Source organism: Anguilla anguilla, chromosome 4 (assembly GCF_013347855.1).
Source record: "Anguilla anguilla isolate fAngAng1 chromosome 4, fAngAng1.pri, whole genome shotgun sequence".
Lineage (NCBI taxonomy): Eukaryota > Metazoa > Chordata > Actinopteri > Anguilliformes > Anguillidae > Anguilla > Anguilla anguilla.
In genome coordinates, this window is record NC_049204.1 from 67,476,944 (window position 1) to 67,498,010 (window position 21,067).

General features: G+C 51.7%; 2 protein-coding genes across 2 annotated transcripts in view; both read right to left on the reverse strand.

Moving 5' to 3' along the window:
* LOC118225964 (tripartite motif-containing protein 16-like) overlaps nucleotides 1–21,067 on the reverse strand; it is an 890,716-nt gene that overhangs the window by 769,434 nt on the left and 100,215 nt on the right. The gene's annotated exons all lie outside the window — the stretch shown is intronic.
* Nucleotides 1–21,067, reverse strand: part of fryl (furry homolog, like) — a 59,597-nt gene that overhangs the window by 33,896 nt on the left and 4,634 nt on the right. Inside the window, 27 exon segments of the mRNA XM_035415293.1 lie at nucleotides 431–541; nucleotides 636–796; nucleotides 1,446–1,618; nucleotides 1,926–2,017; nucleotides 2,287–2,344; nucleotides 2,721–2,845; nucleotides 3,249–3,462; nucleotides 3,612–3,880; nucleotides 4,012–4,098; nucleotides 4,218–4,394; nucleotides 4,968–5,196; nucleotides 5,472–5,579; nucleotides 5,847–5,979; nucleotides 6,373–6,544; nucleotides 6,974–7,060; nucleotides 8,104–8,212; nucleotides 8,549–8,652; nucleotides 11,418–11,519; nucleotides 11,719–11,817; nucleotides 12,259–12,351; nucleotides 12,995–13,163; nucleotides 14,014–14,094; nucleotides 14,433–14,512; nucleotides 14,661–14,757; nucleotides 15,153–15,292; nucleotides 18,289–18,342; nucleotides 19,639–19,838. Of these exon segments, the coding sequence (XP_035271184.1) occupies nucleotides 431–541; nucleotides 636–796; nucleotides 1,446–1,618; nucleotides 1,926–2,017; nucleotides 2,287–2,344; nucleotides 2,721–2,845; nucleotides 3,249–3,462; nucleotides 3,612–3,880; nucleotides 4,012–4,098; nucleotides 4,218–4,394; nucleotides 4,968–5,196; nucleotides 5,472–5,579; nucleotides 5,847–5,979; nucleotides 6,373–6,544; nucleotides 6,974–7,060; nucleotides 8,104–8,212; nucleotides 8,549–8,652; nucleotides 11,418–11,519; nucleotides 11,719–11,817; nucleotides 12,259–12,351; nucleotides 12,995–13,163; nucleotides 14,014–14,094; nucleotides 14,433–14,512; nucleotides 14,661–14,757; nucleotides 15,153–15,292; nucleotides 18,289–18,342; nucleotides 19,639–19,838 (3,524 nt within the window).

Genomic DNA, 21,067 nt, shown 5'->3' on the forward strand with positions numbered 1-21,067 from the left:
ATGATCAGTGAGAGGTGGGTTATGGGAGCTTTAGTTATTAGTGAGAGATGGGTTATGGGACTGTAGTCATTAGTGAGAGGTGGGTTCTGGGGGCTGTAGTTCTGAGTGAGAGGTGAGTTATGGGAGCTGTAGTCATTAGTTAAAGGTGGGTTATGGGGGCTGTAGTCATTAGTGAGAGGTGGGTTATGGGGGCTGTAGTTATCAGTGACAGGTGGCTTATGCAGGCTGTAGTTATGAGTGAGAGGTGGGTTATGGGGGCTGCATTCATTATTGAGAGGTGGGTTATGGGGGCTGTAGTTATCAGTGACAGGTGGCTTATGCAGGCTGTAGTTATGAGTGAGAGGTGGGTTATGGGGGCTGCATTCATTATTGAGAGGTGGGTTATGGGGGCTGTAGTCCTCAGTGAGAGGAGGCTCGTGTGGCTTTATACCTTACGGTCCTGAGAGTCCAGTATGTTGTCCAGCCATTTGTACAGGTACCCGTCTGAGGATAGTCCCACGTTATCTGCCACCGGCCCACAGCACAGAACTGCAGACATGGCCTGTAGGGGGCAGCAGAGAGCCAGTCAATGCAGGGTGGAGCCATCCTATGCCATCACGCAGTGATCGGGGTGGGTGCGATAGCGGCGGTCACACCTTGAGAGCACAGTACTGGTGGCGGTTGATCTGCATGTTGCGGTCACTGTAGCGGTCCAGCGGGGTGAACATGATGCTGAAAGGCCCCGCCCAGTGGCTGAACAGCATGAACAGGCTGTGCCTCAGAGACTGCTGGGGGAAGATCGCCCTCCGCTGGTGAACTGCAGCACATGCAAACACACGCACGCACACAAAAACACACACACAGTAACACACACACACACACACACAGTAACACACACGCAAACATACATACACACACAGTAACACACACACACACACACACACACACACACAGTAACACACACGCACACACACACAAACATACATACACACACAGTAACACACACACACACACAGACAGTAACACACACAAACACACACACGCACACACACACAAACATACACAGTAACACACGCACACACACACAGTAACACACACAAACACACACACACACAGTAACACACGCACACACAAACACACACACACACACACACAGTAACACACGTGCACAGAAAGAGGAGAGCTCTGATCAGAAGACACAGCAACAGAGTAATGAACATGTAGTTCAGCTGACTGAGCAGAGGGGGAGCCCTTCTGCAGTGATGTGGGTGCTGGGAATGACTCTCACACACATCCCACACTTCACCCACTACATCGCCCCCCCCCCCCCCCCCCCCCCCGGCAGGGCCTGCCCCTCCCCTCCCCCCCCCCCCCGGCAGGGACTGCCCCTCCCCTCCCCCCCCCCCCGGCAGGGACTGCCCCTCCCCTCCCCCCCCCCCCCGGCAGGGCCTGCCCCGGGGCGGTACCTGGAACGTTCTGGATGATGTTGGCCACCAGGGCGCTGAAGTGGCAGCGGATGTCCTTCAGCGTGTCGGAGTCCTTGTCGTTCTCGGCCTCCAGCAGCTGGCGGGTGAGGTCCACGTACTCCAGCAGGGTGGGGTTCAGAGAGTGCGTCTCCCCGTCCAGCCCTCCACTGGCCCTGCGCACACAGGTCACAGCTCATAGGTCACAGGCCACAGGACATAGGACACAGGTCACAGGCCACGGCCCACAGGTCATAGGTCACAAGTCACAGGGCACAGGGCACAGGTCACAGGCCACAGGACACAGGTCACAGGTCACAGGTCACGGCCCACAGGTCATAGGTCACAAGTCACAGGGCACAGGTCATAGGTTGCAGGATACAGTGAATAGTGCACGGGTCATGATTTGTAGGGCTTTAGAGCAGGGGTAAGCCTTGGGGGGTGTGGTTACTGAGGAGGCAGGGTCTAGGGCGTGTCACTCACGTCTGGCTGATGACCCCGGCGTCAGCGAGCAGCTCAAAGATGCGCACCAGCTGCACCCGCAGGACGTCCCGCCGCCGCCGCCGCTTCATGTTCTGAGGGGAGAGACCGTGAACAACCGCACCCAAAAACCACAAACAACCGCACCCCAAAACCACAAACAACCGCACCCCCAAACCACAAACAACCGCACCCCCAAACCACAAACACCCGCACCCCCAAAACCACAAACAACCGCACCCCATAAATATAAACAACCACAACCCAAAACAACACCTCAAAGCCACAATTAGGTGTATGTGTGGTGTAAATGCTGTGTAAACTGGGTGTAAATGTGGTGTAAGTTCAGTAGATGAGGACTTACTTCAGGACGTCTCTCTAGGGCTTCTTTGATAATGGGGTTCAACTCCTCTATGAGCTCCCTGAGAGAAGACAACAGAGTCAACTCACACACACAGTCACACAAATGCACACACACACACACAAACACATGCGCACACACACACTCGCAGACACACTCTCTCACGCACTTGCACACACACACACACAGTCACACACACTCACACTCTCTCACACACACACACACACACACACACACACACTCTCTCATTCACACACACACACACACACACTCTCTCTCACACACACACACACACACACACACACACACACACACACACACACACACACACACACACACTCTCTCTCACACACACACACACACACACACACACACACACACACTCTCTCACACACACACACACACACACACACACACACACACACACACAGGGTTACCGGAAGGCCGCAGGGTTGGTGCGTCCGAGCCCCAGCACCAGGGACTCCGTGATGTCCATGCTCTCAGAGCGCATCATGGGCACAATGTGCTTGAACAAGGAGGACGGGGACGGGGCACCAACGATCTGGGACCAGCCAGAGAGAGAGAGAGAGAGCTGAGCACGAGGGTCAGGGGTCAGGGGGAGGCTCTGGGGTCAGGCTCAGGGGTCAGGGGGAGGGTCAGTGGTCAGGGGTTAGGGGGAGGCTCTGGGGTTAGGGGGAGGGTCAGGGGTCAGGGCTCAGGGGGAGGGTCAGGGGTCAGGGGTAATGGGGAGGGTTAGGGGTTAAGGGGGGTAAAAGGTCAGGGTTAAGGGGTAAAAGGTCAGGGGTTAGGGGTGGGCAAGGGGTCAGGGGGTGGGTAAGGTGTGAGGTGGAGGGCAAGGGGTCAGGGGGAGGGTAAGGGCTCAGGGGTCAGGGGTTAGGAGGAGGGTCAGGGGTCCGGGGTCAGGGGGAAGGTTAGGGGTCAGGGGTCAGGGGGAGGGCTCTGACCTTGGAGTCGTAGCTGTATCCGCTGTCGGGGGTGGAGGCCAGGGCCTCGGGTGGAGAGCAGCGCACAGAGCCGGAGGTGGAGGAGGAGGATGATGAGGAGTAGGAGGAAGAGGAAGAGGCGGCGCTGCAGCACAGGATCAGGTAGTTCCTCCACAGCCCCACGTACGAGTCACTGCTGCTCATGCTGTTCACCTTCTTAGCATTGATTGGGCTGCTGCAGGGGTCACAGGTCACCACAAAGAGTGAGAGAGAGAGGGAAAGAGTGTGTGTGTGTGTGTGTGTGTGTGTGTGTGTGTGTGTGTGTGTGTGTGTGTGTGTGAGAGAGAGAGAGAGACAGAGAGAGATAAAGATAAAGGTACATACTTGATGTCCACCTGAGGGGACAGCAGAGTGAGGCGGGTGTATGCGAACATCCAGGCGTAGCTGAGGGCGGTGGGGCAGTGACGGAGCAGGCCGTCCTGCCGCAGGTAGCTGGACAGGCTGATGACCCAGGGGTCCTGGCCCTGGGTCACATGGGCAAAGATCCAGATGAGGGAGGGGCTGACCACGTCGAACTGGTGGCTGATGGGGGAGGAGCTCCACTCGGCCAGCGTCTGCAGGTCAATGCTGCTCGGGCAGTACAGCAGATTCGTCTGCAGGGGGCAGCATAGTCACACACAATGGGAACCAGGCTCTGTGTGTGTGTGTGTGTGTGTGTGTGAGAGGGTGTGTGTCTGTGAGTCTGTGTGTGTGAGTCTGTGTGTGTGTGTGAGTGTATTCTCACCTGGTCTGCTCCTGTCAGGTGTATGAAGTTCTCCAGCACTGCAGCGCTCATCCTGTCCATCACATCGATGGCCAGCTCCTCCTCTCCCTGGAGCGAGAGACAGGATTACACATCACACACGTGTGTGTCTGCAGTACAGCCAGTACAAACATAAACAACACCTCCCGACTGTTAAAGCCACACCCCCAAGCTTGCGGGCTGGTTACCTTGGCGATGCCCAGGGCAGTGTAGAGTGCACGCACTTCCTTCAGCACATTGACAGCCAGCCGGCGGGTTGCCGGGCGACAGTTGCACAGCACCACCAGCGCCAGTCCCTCCACCACATGCAGCACCCCAGAGAGCGGAGAGCGCTCCAGAGGCAGAGAGGGACAGCTGCTCCCGCCCTGCAGAGAGACAGATATACATATACAATATACACTACACACACTATACACTACACACACTGCACATAGTGTACACTGCACACACTACACACTACACCTATACACACACTACACACTACACACTATACCTATACACACTGCACGTAGTGTACACTACACACTATACACTACACACACTGCACGTAGTGTACACTACACACTATACACTACACACACTGCACAGTGTACACTGCACACACTACACCTATACACACACTATACACCACACACACTGCACATAGTGTACACTGCACACACTACACACTACACCTATACACACACTATACACCACACACACTGCACGCAGTGTACACTACACACTATACACTACACACACTGCACGTAGTGTACACTACACACTATACACTACACACACTGCACACACTACACACTACACCTATACACACACTATACACTAGAACACACTATACACACTATTCACTAGAACACACTATACATCGCACACTATACACTAGAACACACTATACATCACACGCACTATACACTACACACACAATATACCCACATACACACCTGGCTCCGGTTGCTGGACTGCACAGCTTGCCTCCACTGGCTGATGAGCTGCACCAGCATCTTGACGGCGTTGTCGAGCAGCGTGGGGTGGACGTCAGTAACCTCGCGCACGATGAAGTAGACGAAGCCCGACAGCACGTCCTCACGCCACTCAGGGAAGTCCACCATCAGCGCCTGCAGCGTGGTGAAGGCCAGGCCGCGCAGCTCCTCGTCCATGTGGATGGTCAGCCTGCAGGGGGCGACAGAGCACCGTTACTGCCCCCTGCTGCTCACACTCTGCTACTGCACAGCAGGGGGCAGCAGAGCACATGATGAGTGACAGAGAGAAAAGAAAAGGAGAGGAGAGAGGGATGGAGAGAGGGAGGGAGTGGGAAAGGAGGGAGGGAAGGAGTGGGAGAGGGAGAGAGATGAAGATAGAAAGGGAGTGAGAAAGGGAGTGGGAGAGGAGGGAGGGAGTGGGAGAGGGATGAAGATGGGAGATGAAGATGAGAGGGCAGTGTTTACTTGGCGAGCAGGTCGATGAGCTCCAGTCTGCTCATGCCGTCTGGGATCAGCCGGGGAATCGCTGCCACACAGGTCCGGAACAGATCGATCTTCGGCTTCCTCTCCCCCCTGTGCCACACACACACACACACGCGCGCAGACACACACACACACACACACGCACACGCGCGTGCACACACACAGACACACACGTGCACACATACACACACACACACACAGACAGATAGCATCTCATTATCATCTATGCCTGAAGGCCCAAAAATCCTCCAGTTTCTTACAGAAAGCCCAGATCATGTGACAAGGTGGTTCACAGTTAGAAGCAGCCTGATCATGTGACGGGGGGACGCTCCTGATCATGTGACGGGGGACACTCACGTGATCATGTCCTCGGGCTCCTTGTTGGACATCTGCACGTTGGTCATGCTCATTGGTCGGCCCACCTCCTTGTCCAGGTGGCGCAGGATGCTGTCGAGCGCCTTGCGGACTTGGGGGTAGTACAGGGACATGCCTAGGACAGCACAAAGCAGTCAACCCCCCCACAGGTACACAGCACAAAGCAGTCAACCCCCCCACGGGTACACAGCACAAAGCAGTCAGCCCCCCCACGGGTACACAGCACAAAGCAGTCAACCCCCCCACGGGTACACAGCACAAAGCAGTCAACCCCCCCACGGGTACACAGCACAAAGCAGTCAACCCCCCCACGGGTACACAGCACAAAGCAGTCAACCCCCCCACGGGTACACAGCACAAAGCAGACAGCCCCCCCCCACGGGTACACAGCACAAAGAAGTCAACCCCCCCACGGGTACACAGCACAAAGCAGACAGCCCCCCCCCCACAGGTACAACGCAGTCAGCCCCCTCACAGGTACACCCTCAGGGCATTGTGGGAAACGCACCGATGACCTTGGCCTCCTCGTCAGTGAGCGTGGTGTTGAGGAAGATCTTCTTGACGCGCAGGGTGTTGCCGGACGGCAGGGTGACCCCGGTGGTGGGCATGGGCGGCTCACCCTCCTTCTGCTGCAGGCTGTCAGCGATGACCAGGAAGGCCCGGAGCCCCACGTTCATCCTCTGCAGGGGGGGAGAGGGGGGAAGAGGGGGGGGGGGGGGGAGGGGGGGGGAAGGAGGGAGAGATCAGAGAAGAGTCCAAGAGGAGTCAAACGAAGAGAGTGGAGTCAGAGAGAGAGAGAAAGGACGAGTGCTCATCAGAAGTGGAGTCAGAGGGAGAGAAACTCCCCTATTTATTAGGAGAACACAAAAAATGCATCAGACTAGCTTGCCATAAACAGAGGGACAACCAGTGAGCCTATTGGGTAAGCCTATATGTCTGCAAACTGTATGTCCATGTATATGTTCATGTGTTCAATGGTGTCTGTTCTTTATATGTTCTTTTCTGTGCTTTGGCAACATAAGTTGTATCTTGTCATGCCAATAAAGCATTCTGAATTGAACTGAATTGATCAGAAAGAGGAGAGGAGAGAAGCAGGCAGGCCTAGTCACCTCTGGATTTATGGTGAAGGTCTTGTGCGACTTCCCCACACAGAGAAGGTCATAAATGATCTCTTTCATGGCAAAATCCAGCCTTTCCTGGGGAGGAGGAGAACCGACAGGCAGAAATGAGAGGGGATGAGACAGAGTGAGTACAGAGACACAGCAGCAGTCCAGCCACAGGGACCAGCTCAGCCAAACCCCCAAATCTGCCCCGCTCCGCCCGATCCGCCCCGACCTGCCCCGACCTGCCCCTACCTGCCCCTACCTGCCCCTACCTGCCTCAATCTGCCCCGACCTGCCCCGACCTGCCCCGATCCGCCCCGACCTGCCCCGACCTGCCCCGATCCGCCCCGATCCGCCCCGACCTGCCCCTACCTGCCTCGATCTGCCCCAACCTGCCCTAACCTGCCCCGCTCCGCCCCGATCTGCCCCGATCCGCCCCGACCTGCCCCGACCCGCCCCGACCTGCCCCGACCTGCCCCTACCTGCCTCGATCCGCCCCGACCTGCCCCGATCTGCCCCGACCTGCCCTAACCTGCCCCAACCTGCCCCGACCTGCCCCAACCTGCCCCGATCTGCCCCAACCTGCTTCGATCTGCCCCAACCTGCCTCGATCTGCCCCAACCTGCCTCGATCTGCCCCAACCTGCCTCGATCTGCCCCGATCTACCCCAACCTGCCCCTACCTGCCCCGATCTGCCCCGATCTGCCCCAACCTGCCTCGATCTGCCCCAACCTGCCTCAATCTGCCCCGATCTACCCCAACCTGCTCCGATCTACCCCGATCTGCCCCAACCTGCCTAGATCTGCTCCGATCTACCCCAATCTGCCCCGATCTACCCCAACCTGCCCCTACCTGCCCCAATCTGCCCCGATCTACCCCAACCTGCCTCGATCTGCCTCAATCTGCCCCGAAATGCCTCAATCTGCCCCGATCTGCTCCGATCTACCCCGATCTGCCCCAACCTGCCTAGATCTGCTCCGATCTATCCCAACCTGCCCCTACCTGCCCCAATCTGCCCCAACCTGCCTCGATCTGCCCCAACCTGCTCCGATCTACCCCGATCTGCCCCAACCTGCTCCGATCTACCCCGATCTGCCCCAATCTGCCCTAACCTGCCCCAATCTGCCCCAACCCACCTGAGCGATGAACTGGATGATCTTAACGAAGATGTTGAGGGGCGTGTCTCGAGGGACCACACTGCGGGACCCCTTGGGGAAAAGTGCTGAGACTATACTGAGCAAACGACTGAGAGAGAGAGAAGAGGGGAGAGGGAGGGGGAGAGAGAGAGAGGGGGTGAGTGTGTGTGTGCGTGCGTAAGCGTGCGTGGTGTGTGCATGTGTGTGAGTGTGAGTGTGAGTGTGTGTGTGTGTGAGTGAGTGTGTGTGTATGAGTGTGTGTGTGTGTGTGTGAGTGTGAGGTGTATATGAGTGAGTGTGTGTGTGAGTGTGTGTGTGAGTGTGAGTGTGTGTGTGTGTGTGTGTGCGTGTGAGTGTGTGTGTGTGTGAGTGTGAGGTGTATATGAGTGAGTGTGAGTGTGAGTGTGTGTGAGTGTGAGTGTGAGTGTGAGTGTGTGTTTCTCACCTCTGAGTGACAGTGTTGCTCTCACACTTTATGCGGATGATGTAAACCCAGAGCAGCCGGTACAGGGACTCCAGAGCCACGCGGGACATTTTGGGGTCCTTGTTCTGAGAGGGGAGATGGAGTACAAGGTCACCTTCAACCGGCAAGCACACTCCAACACTCCAGCACAGTGTCTGATGCCATAACACTGCATCGGTAACACCATAACACTGTACCTGTAACACCATAACACTGCATCTGTAACACCAGAACACTGTACCTGTAACACCAGAACACTGTACCTGTAACACCAGAACACTGCATCTGTAAGACCATAACACTGTATCTAACACCATAACACTGCATCTGAAACACCATAACAGAGTGTATCTGTAACACATGACAACAGTGTATCTGTAAAACATGACAAGAGTGTATCTGTAACACATGGTAACAGTGTATCTGTAACACATGGTAACAGTGTATCTGTAACACATGGTAACGGTGTATCTGTAACACATGGTAACAGTGTATCTGTAACACATGGTAACAGTGTATCTGTAACACATGGTAACAGTGTATCTGTAACACATGGTAACAGTGCATCTGTAACGCATGGTAACAGTGTATCTGTAACACATGGTCACGGTGTATCTGTAACACATGGTAACAGTGTATCTGTAACACATGGTCACGGTGTATCTGTAACACATGGTAACGGTGTATCTGTAACACATGGTAACAGTGTATCTGTAACACATGGTAACAGTGTATCTGTACTGAAATCACAATGAGCTAAAGGGGCAGAGAGCAATCCCACTGGACAACAATAAAAACCTGACGCTGTTCGTTAAATTTCATTCTAATACAGTGTGTGAATACCTGGCAGTGTAATGTTACGTTATGTTTCAATACTTGGCCGTGTAATGTTATGTTAAAGGTGTGAGGTTGTTAAGTACGTTTCTGGTCTTTAGCACGCACGCACACACACACAAGCACACGCGCACACACAGCACAGAACCGCAGGCCCCCCCAGCCTGGGCGTGGCTGGGGGCAGGTGAGGGGCAGACTCACCTGTAGGGTCTCTATCTGTTTTCTGATACTGTTGTTTGATGGCATCTAGACCGAGTGAACGTAAGACAGCAGGAAACAGAGAGAAGGGGCGGGGCCACATGCAGGTTAGAACAAAGCGCAGGACAAAAACAACTAAAAACAGACAAACAGAAAAGACACAAAACCACCCCACAGTGTGAACCCTCTGACCCCAGTGTGAACCCTCTGACCTCAGTGTGAACCCTCTGACCCCAGTGTGAACCCTCTGACCCTCTGACCCCAGTATGAACCCTCTGACCCCAGTGTGAACCCTCTGACCCCAGTGTGAACCCTCTGACCCCAGTGTGAACCCTCTGACCCCAGTGTGAACCCTCTGACCCCAGTGTGAACCCTCTGACCCCAGTGTGAACCCAGTATGAACCCTCTGACCCTCTGACCCCAGTGTGAACCCTCTGACCCCAGTATGAACCCTCTGACCCCAGTGTGAACCCTCTGACACCAATGTGAACCCTCTGACACCAGTGTGAACCCTCTGACCCCAGTGTGAACCCTCTGACCTCAGAGTGAACCCTCTGACCCCAGTATGAACCCTCTGACCCCAGTATGAACCCTCTGACCCCAGTGTGAACCCTCTGACCTCAGTGTGAACCCTCTGACCCCAGTATGAACCCTCTGACCCCAGTGTGAACCCTCTGACCTTAGTGTGAACCCTCTGACCCCAGTATGAACACTCTGACCTCCGGGGATGTGCTTTGAGTGGAGGTAAAATCGAGCAGGACTCAACACAAACAGGATGCAGCACGCATGCACAGCATGGGGGGGGGGTTTAGGGCTGAGGGGTTAAAGGTTAGGGGTCAGCGAGGAGCAAGGATGATTTCGGCGGCAGAGGTGAGCAGTTGGTTAGGGGGTGGGAAAAGAGGAACCTAATTTAAGCCACAATCAACAGTGCCCCATGGTGTCCAGGAGGACTACCATCCCCACACCTCATAACCAAAGGCTTGCTCAGAATCACACACATACAAAATCACTGCAACACATCCCTGCACGACAAACCAGCACAGAGAACGCAACGCCATTCATCTGGGATTCAACTGTGATTGACCTGTCAATGGTTGGCAATTGATCTATGATTGGTTTGCGATTGACTTGAGATTAGTTTGTGACTAATCTGTGATTTCTGTGCGATTGATCTGTGATTGGTTTGCAATTGACCTTTGATTAGTTTGTGATTGACCTGTGATTGGTTTGCGATTGATCAGTTATTGGTTTGTGATTGAGCTGTTATTGGTTTGTGATTGATCTGTGATTGGTTTGCGATTGATCAGTTATTGGTTTGTGATTGATCTGTGATTAGGCTGCAGACTATTCCACCAAGCAACATCACTGGCACACCAAAATACATCCATATAAGAAACACTGCCCCCTGCTGGTATCTATACATCATATCTCCCCATACCCCATCACAGCAGCCTTTAAATAGATGCTTATTACACCGAGAGGTGTTCATATTATACGTAAAACACATTGCCGGGTTAATGGTGTCCACACTATGTCAAGAATATTGGGCTAATTCATACTGTATGTAAATAAAGTGTTGGGTAAATGGTGTTCATGCAGTAGATAAAGGAAATGTTGGGTTAATGATACTGTATGTAAATAAAGTGGTGGGTAAATGGTGTTCATGTAGTAGATAAAGGAAATGTTGGGTTAATGTTACTGTATGTAAATAAAGTGTTGGGTAAATGGTGTTCAGACTGTATGTAAACAATTGTTGGGTTAATGGTGTTAATACTGTATGTAAATGAAGTGTTGGGTTATCACAGGTGTGAAGCTGTACCTTCAGGTGAGACAGGCAGTTCTGCAGGAATATGTGCCAGTTGTTGAGGAAGAACTGCTTCTGACTGACACAAAGCAAGCAGGTCACCAAGGGATACAGCGCCTAGAGAAAGAGAGGGAGGGGGGCAGGGGGGAGAGGAGAAAGGGGGTAAGGGGGGGGCAGATTTAAACATCTTGTAGAAAAGTGCAGTGTAAATCTGCAGTGTAACAGCAGCAGAAGCTCCTGCTGTTCAGTGCTGAGTTTACACACTCAGAGAGATCAGGGGCTACCTGTACCCCCCCCCCCCCCAATACAAACTTACCAGAGAGTGCTTCTTCCTGGAGCTGAGGTCAAAGGTCGTCTGGTAGAGCATTTCTACAAAGTTTTTCAAACACGGCACGTTGACTTCATTTTTAACTGCCTATGGGCGGAGAGAGAAAGGGAGAGAGAGAGAGAGATATACAGAAACAGTTTCTATGGTGTAAACATGGCCCAAAACCATAGACTGTAGAAAAAAAGAACAAATGGTGCAGGCCTGCTCTCAATGGTGTACAATCTAACAGGCCTGCTCTCCACGGTGTAGAATCTAGCAGGCCTGCTCTCTATGGTGTAGAATCTAGCAGGCTTCCTCTCTATGATGTAAAATCTAGCAGGCCTGCTCTCTATGGTGTAGAATCTAACATGACTGCTCTCTATGGTGTACAGTATAACAGGCCTGCTCTCTATGGTGTAGAATCTAGGCGGCCTGCTCTCTACGGTGTAGAATCTAGCAGGCCTCCTCTCTATGATGTAAAATCTAGCAGGCCTGCTCTCTATGGTGTACAGTCTAACAGGCCTGCTCTCTATGGTGTTTGATACTCACAGCAGCAACAGGGATGAGAATCTCCACAAAGAGGCCAGCCAGAGCGTGCTTAATGTCCTTATCCTTCACCTCCAGGAAATACTGCGCGCACTCCTGCAGACAGACAGACAGACAGACAGGCAGGCAGACACAGACATGCACACACACATGTACACACGCACGCACACATGCACGCAAACACGCACGCACGCGCACACACACCACAAAATCTTTGTGATGGAGAAACTTGAGTTGTTCACAGAGAATTGTACTTACAAAAAATTTGATGATTTAATTATTCAGGCTAAAAAATGTTTTAAAATATATATATTTACAATATACTGCGAAACTTCAGCATCCAGCACTCTCCCGTAACGCACCACTACCCTCATATCTGCTACAACGCACTGAATTCTGGGAAATCAGGCACTGGGGTAAGTGGTGCCTAAAACCGTTCATTGCTTGCTGCTTGTCATGTGAGGACACAACGTAAAGTGCTGATTTTTCTGGGGGTGCTCTGTCCTACCATTAAGTTACCCAAATCTCAAAAAGTGCTAACAGCTGCCATATATGCAGCTAACCCATACCAACTCCTAACAGCCGAATACACACACACCACTAACCCAAACAAGCCACTAAACTCTATCCACACACAGAGCTAGCCCATGCAAAACGCTACCTGTTACGCTCACGGCCTGCTGACACATTTACCCTCGAACCCGGCTCACAGCCAGCTGAGCAGAGCGCTCCCGCTCACCTGCATGAACTGGAAGGACGCCTCAAAGTCCTCCACAGGGTACATCTTGACGCGGAAGAACTTCATGCCCATGATGAGGCTGATGACACTCTGCACCACGTGGGGGCTCTGCTCCTTCTGACGCAGCTCCTTCAGCTCCGTCATGAACTTCTTACGCACCGCCTGGAACCTGCGTGCACACACACACACATCAGCTAATGAGGCGCGCGCACACACACACACACACACACACACACACACATCAGCTAATGAGGCGCGCTCACACACACACACACACACACACACACACACACACATCAGCTAATGAGGCGCGCACACACACACACACATCAGCTAATGAGGCGCGCGCGCACACACACACACACACACACACACACACACACACACACACACATCAGCTAATGAGGCGCACACACACACACACACACACACTCCCACACATCGCCTAATGAAGCACAAACACACACAGACACACACATCACCTAATGAAGCACACACACACATCCACCACCTACTGAAGTGCACACACTCACACACATACACATACATCAGCTAATGAGGCGCACACACACACACACACACTCACACACACTCACACACACTCACACACATCACCTAATGAAGCACACACACACACACACACACACACTCACACACATCACCTAATGAAGCACACACACACACAGACATACACACACATACACACACATCACCTAATGAAGCACACACACACACACATCACCTAATGAAGCACACACACACATCCACCACCTACTGAAGTGCACGCACTCACACACATACACACACATGCAATAATCACAAAATAGTGATTAAAAAGAGGGGCAAGAGAGGGCAAAAAAAGGAGGGAGACTGAGAGAAACAGAGAGAAACAGCAGGAGACAGAGAGAGAGAAATAGAGAGAAAGAGTGGGAGAGAGAGAGAAAGAAATAGAGAGAAAGAGTGGGAGAGAGAGAGAGAGAAATAGAGAGAAAAAGTGGGAGAGAGATGGGGAGAGTTACTTTGACTGTGTGAGGACGCCGATGACTTCTGCATACAGGTCGGCGATGATGTGCACGTTGCCAGTGTTGGGCCCCGAATACCTGCCAAACACACACACGCGCGCGCACACAGCACACACACACACCACACACACACCACACACACACCACACACACACCACACACACACACACACACACACACACACACACACACACACACACACACACGCGCGCGCACACACCACACACACACACACACACACCGTTAGTGATGCAGAGATGGGCATCACACACAAACCTGATAACCTGATAAACCATCATACCTATGAAAAACTTTGGGGGGGGGGGGGGGGGGTTTGCCATTTTTGGTGTGTGTGCGCGCGTGTGTGTGTGTGCATGTGTGTATATGCTTGTACTGTACAGCTTGTTTAAACTCACCCCTCCTTGTGTTTAAAGTGCTTGAATGCCAGGTTGAGAACTTCATGAACTAAAGCATCTGGCACAGGATGCAGAGGAATCTGAGGAGTAAATATTCAGCAAAAGAATAAACACAGCTACTACACACACACACGCACACAGACATAGACACACACACGCCTGCGTGCGCACACACACACACACACGCACACAAAGACATAAGACACACACACACGCACACAAACTCACCTGTTTTAAAACCTCCACTGAAACTAAACAAAAAATAAAATCTATGGCTAAATCTCGCCGTTCCAGTAGGTAGTCTTTGTCCCGATGCTGCTCGTCTCTGACAAGGGCAAAGAAGGGAAAATAAGAAACACTCAGTTTACAGAGAGACAGGCAAAAAATTACATAATTACACAGACACAGGCAAAAAATTACATAATTACACAGACACAGGCAAAAAATTACATAATGACACAGACACAGACACAGACACAGACACAGACACAGACACAGACACAGACACAGACACAGACACAGACACAGACACAGACACAGACACAGACACAGACACAGACACAGACACAGACACAGACACAGACACACTCACACTCACACTCACACTCACACTCACACTCACACTCACACTCACACTCACACTCACACTCACACTCACACTCACACTCACACTCACACTCACACTCACACTCACAGTGTAGCTGGTTCTGCGGTGCTTACCCTTTGGACTTGGTGCTGGCGCGGGGTCGGTACTCATAGGACTCATCCTCTGTGCCGCTTTGGCGCCGGTACCAATCAAACAGCGTGCGCAGCAGCGAGGGCAAACAGTGTTCCGCTATCGAGCTCATAGAGCTTATTAACTGCAAAACACCACACAATAAACATCATACCCACAGAGTTCCACACTCCACACAATAAACATCACACCCACAGAGTTCCACACTCCACACAATAAACATCACACCCAGAGTTCCACACTCCACACAATAAACATCATACCCAGAGTTCCACACTCCACACAATAAACATCATACCTAGAGTTCCACACAATAAACATCACACCCACAGAGTTCCACACTCCACACAATAAACATCCACACTCCAGTTGACGCCCTCACAGCGCAAGCAGTGAAAGCAGCTCAGGTTTGTGTGCACTGGTGCTTCACAGGTTCGCTAGCACTGGTGCTTCACAGGTTCGCTTGCACTGGTGCTTCACAGGTTCGCTTGCACTGGTGCTTCACAGGTTCGCTTGCACTGGTGCTTCACAGGGAAACGATGTGAGCCAGGTCTGGCATTATCACTGAGAGGAATCAGGTGAAAGAGACCAGGCCGGCATGAAGAGACGCTGCCAGGTGGGGGCAGCAGAGAGCTTCAGCCTCAGTTCCTCCGTTTCTGTTTGCCTGACATAACTCCGCATGTTGGATAGCTACTGCAAGCCATTTTGATGGCATCTAAACATCAAAACACCATTAGTAAGCTGTTCATCCAAACAACTGAAACCTGGTATGGACAGACAACCAGGGTGTAAAATTAACTTTTTTTATGCACTCGCCACTGTGTCTGGTAGATCCTCAACTTCTACCAGCCACTCACCTTTTTTACCAGCCACTTTAAAAATCAATATTAAAGCCACGCGACTGAGCTGAAAATCGGTGGGGCACAAAACTTTCCTTTAAACTAATCATTGATCTCAACCTGTTTTCATTAATTTTCCTTTATTATCAAGCGTGCCAACGATCGGACTAATCAAATGGCAAGTAGCCGAACGCCCAGCGTCTGTGGCGCGTGAGCCTGGCGTACCCGCCACTCCGCAAAACCACCCGCGGGTGGCGGGCGTTCATTTTACACCCTGAGGACAACGCCAACATGCCCACGTTCACAACCGCCAGACTGGGCCGATGGCAGCCGGCAACAGTAACCAAGGCAGCGGGACGACCTGACAGCGCCACGCATAACACAGCACGCTTATGTCATGTGGAGAGCACGCCCACGCGGGGGCCATGGATCTGCCTGCTATTCAGCTTTGGCTTTTTTGCTGTTTTCAAACAGCAGTGTGAGCTGGACAGCCCCAGCTGCTCAGGGGGAGCTCTCCACTCTGCTCTCCTGTCAAAACTCGCATCGCTCACCGCAGCCAATCTCAGGCTCCCGTGTCAAACATCTCATGACATCACTATGACATCAGCCCTGGAGCCCGCAGAGCTACAGTAAAACTTCACCAGAGAGAGAGAGAAACAGAGGGAGGGGGAGAGAAGGAAACGGGGGGGAGAGAGGGAAACAGGGAGAGGAGGAGAGAGACAGAGAGTTCCTAGCAGAGAGAGAAGGGGTTTCAGTCACAGTTATGTAAGGCCTTTCGGCCCTTCTGGCACAAGGCAGACGGACTCCAGCACAGAGCTAATTTACAGCTGAGAGTGACACAGCACTTCTGCACCGCTGCACTTCCAAAGCACTTACACTGGGACAGCACAGACAGGCTCACACACGAACACACGCACACACACACACACGCACGCACACACACACACACGGTCTCGCACGCACTCACACTCTCACACTCTCACACTCTCACACTCTCACACTCTCACACTCTCACACTCATACACACGCACGCGCACACACTCACTCTCACACGCACGCTCTCACACTCACGCACTCACACTCACACAGGCACGCACACTCATGCACACACACGCACGCACACTCATTCTCACACTCACACTCATACACACGCACGCACACACACGCGCACACTCTCTCTCACACACACGCACAGACACACCCACAGACACTCATCCGCACCCGCTCACACACAGGCACACAGGCATGCACACACACAGGCACACAGGCATGCACAGGCACACACAGGCCCTATAGCCAGAGCACATATACAGCAGCCTCAGAGGCTGCAGCCCTATTTATTCATTATTCATCCTGAATCATTTTTGTGTATTCCACACAAAAATGAGCAAAAGGTCAATTTCGCACAGATATTAGGAAGCATTTTTCCACACAGAGAGCAGTCAATGTGTGGAACAGCCTGCCAGGTCACGCAGTAGAGGCAGAAGCCCGGAGGATTTTCAACACTAGGCTCGACACGGTGTTATATACTATCTAGTCTGTAGGTAATCAGAGCACTAATTTAGTTGTGAAAATGGCGAGCACTGTTGGGCTGAATGGCCTCTTCTCATCACTGTGTTATGAAAGGGGTCCCTCAGGGCTCTATCCTGGGTTCAGTATTACTGGCTATTAATCCAAGTCTGGCTCCAGCTTTAAAAAATGACACAGAAACCAATGCAAAAGAGACAGACACAGCAACACGGGTTCTGAAGAGCCTGGTCTATCAGTCTCTTAATGGCACGACTCTTCTCTTCGGACCCACATCAATTATTAACAATATGAACATCAATACTGTTCACCTCTAATGCAGCAGCATTCGGAGCACTTAAAGCCACCAACCCCACCCCCAATACCCACCAACCCCACCCCCCACAGGCACTGGCCCTGCCTCAAACACTACGAGCCACACCCCCAATACCCACCAACCCCACCCCCCACAGGCACTGGCCCCGCCTCAAACACTACGAGCCACACCCCCAATACCCACCAACCCCACCCCCCACAGGCACTGGCCCCGCCTCAAACACTACGAGCCACACCCCCAATACCCACCAACCCCACCCCCCACAGGCACTGGCCCCGGAAAACAAGTCTGGAAAAGGAACACGCAAACGCCTTATATGAATCTCCCTCACTCACATGCACAAACACACACCTCAGATGAATCTCCCTAACATACACAGAAATATATTTAATGATGGTCAAACAGCAGGAGAATAAGATGCTTAACAGTCACACCCACCTGATCAAATTGTGCATCCTCCCCCCTTTGGAGAGACCGGGAGAGGGGCTTCTCCTGAGAGAGAGAGAGAGAGAGAGAGAGAGAGAGAGAGAGAGAGAGAGAGAGAGAGAGAGAGAGAGAGAGAGAGAGAGAGAGAGAGAGAGAGAGAGAGAGAGAGAGAGAGAGAGAGAGAGAGAGAGAGAGAGAGAGAGAGAGAGAGAGAGAGAGAGAGAGAGAGGAGAGAGAGAGAGAGAGAGAGAGAGAGAGAGAGAGAGAGAGAGCACTGTATTTCGCATTTAATTTTTTTCTGCTGTTCTGAAAAAGTCAAATCCAACGTACGTACCGAACCCAGATTTCTGTGTACCGTCACAGCCCTGCTGGGTACTCATTAAGCCCAGTCTGGAATTATTACATATTTCAGAATATTTCTTCAACTAGTTGAGTCATAAACCTTGAAGTGAGAGACTAATTTTTCACTTTAAATATTTATTTTGATTGGGAGTTTATATTCATGTATTTATTTTTAGTAGTTCTTCATTATCAGTTCATATAAACTATTCTGCATCTCCCTCGGTGTGAACACCCCTGTGTGCCGATAGATTTACACGGTACAGCGGTACGACTGGACAGGGATCAATACAGGTAGTGCACTTCAGTTATGTTCAAAAATGTATTCCAAGCAATATTTATCAATTCAAATAAAATTTATGAAATTCTTTCTGGGGAAATGTAACCACCCATATAAATTTCACCCTGTGTAAACCGCAGTATAAATATCAAACTGCATAAACTCTGCACTATAAATATCACACTGTGTAAACTGCAGTATAAATATCACACTGTATAAACTGCTGAATAAATATCACACACTGTACAAACTCTGCAGTATAAATATCACACACTGTATAAACTCTGCAGTATAAATATCACACTGTATAAACTGCAGAATAAATATCACACACTGTATAAACTCTGCAGTATAAATATCACACAGTTTAAACTCTACAGTATAAATATCACACACTGTGTAAACTCTACAGTATAAATATCACACCGTGTACACACTGCCGTAGAGATATCACACAGTATGATTGGACGCATTTCTGCTATACACCTAAATTCACAGATCTGAGTGGTGAATCGGACTCATGCAGGCAACACTTCCTGTGCCAAGGAATCCTGGGAAGTTAAATATGGAGACTTGTTGGCTCCAAGCGTTCAGTAATCGGCCTCACTTCCTAAAGCATGCACACGGATCTGACACCACAGGTACGACACATTAGCATGCACACACACGCACACACACACGCGCGCGCGCGCGCACACACACTCACACACTCACACACACGCAAGATTTTGTGCTGTACTCACCAGGGGCTCGGCCATCACCACCTCGATCTTTTTCTCGGCGAGTACGGCAAACTCGGTGAAGAGGCTTTTGATGACGTACTCGCCCGGTTTGAGCTCGGGGTCGATGGTGATGTTAGACATGCTGGCGCTGCGTTTCTCCCTGCCAGGGGTGTGTCCTGCCGTAACACGCCGTCTACTCACAGTGCTGCCCGGAGCCGGGGCTGGGGGGGGAAGAGAGAGACAAACACACACACGTCAGCAGGGCTTCATAAACACTCACACAAACACCACGATAGAACAGTACAGGCAGAACCTTCTGCACAATCTGCTCAGGCCTGTACTCCACTTTCCCCTTTACAAAGGACAACACAGCAATACACTCTGCACCGACTTACAACACACACCGACACAGCAATACACTCTGCACAAACTTACAACACACACCGACAAAGCAATACACTCTGCACCAACTTACAACACACACCGACACAGAAATACACTCTGCACCAACTTACAACACACACCGACAAAGCAATACACTCTGCACCAACTTACAACACACACCGACAAAGCAATACACTCTGCACCAATTAACAACACACACCGACACAGCAATACACTCTGCACAAACTTACAACACACACCGACAAAGCAATACACTCTGCACCGACTTACAACACACACCGACACAGCAATACATGCAGTCTCACACGATAGGACACGGACAACAGTGTTCAAAATATAATGCTTCTTAGTTGCATGGAATGCAGTAGTAGGTGTGCACTGTATCGTGTGTGTGTGTACGTGTGTTAAAGTGTGACGGCTTCATGTGTCCTGCTGTGGCCTGTGGGTTTCCATGGGAACAACAGGACAAAAGCAGTAGGGAATATGCACAGGGGCACTGTGGGTCTGACTGTGCAGGGTCTGACTGCGCAGGGTCTAACTGTGTAGGGTCTGACTGCACAGGGGCACAGTGGGTCTGACTGCGCAGGTTCTACTTGTGCAGGGAAACTGTGGGTCTGACTGAGCAGGGGCTCTGTGGGTCTGACTGCACAGGGTCTGACTGCGCAGTGGCACTGTGGGTCTGACTGCGCAGGGGACTCTGAAAAACTCCTTTGTTTAGGAGGTTACACAAGCCACCATGGCATCACATGCACAGCTTTCAGCAGCCAATCAATAACCAGCCCCGCCCCCCATGGCAGGGCCCTTCACAGCACTGAGAGGCCAGCAGTATCTGTACTTTTCCACTCAAAAACAGAACAAATATGCAAAGCATTCTCTTCCCAAGTCTCCCTCTCTCTTCCTCTCATTCTCTCTCCTTTCCTCTCATTCGCTCCCTCTCTCTCTCACTCTGTGCCACTATTTCTCTGTCCACTCCCTCCCTCACTCTCTCCTCATTCTCTTCCTCAAGCTCTTTCCCTCTCTGTACGTTTCCCCACATCATCTCAGA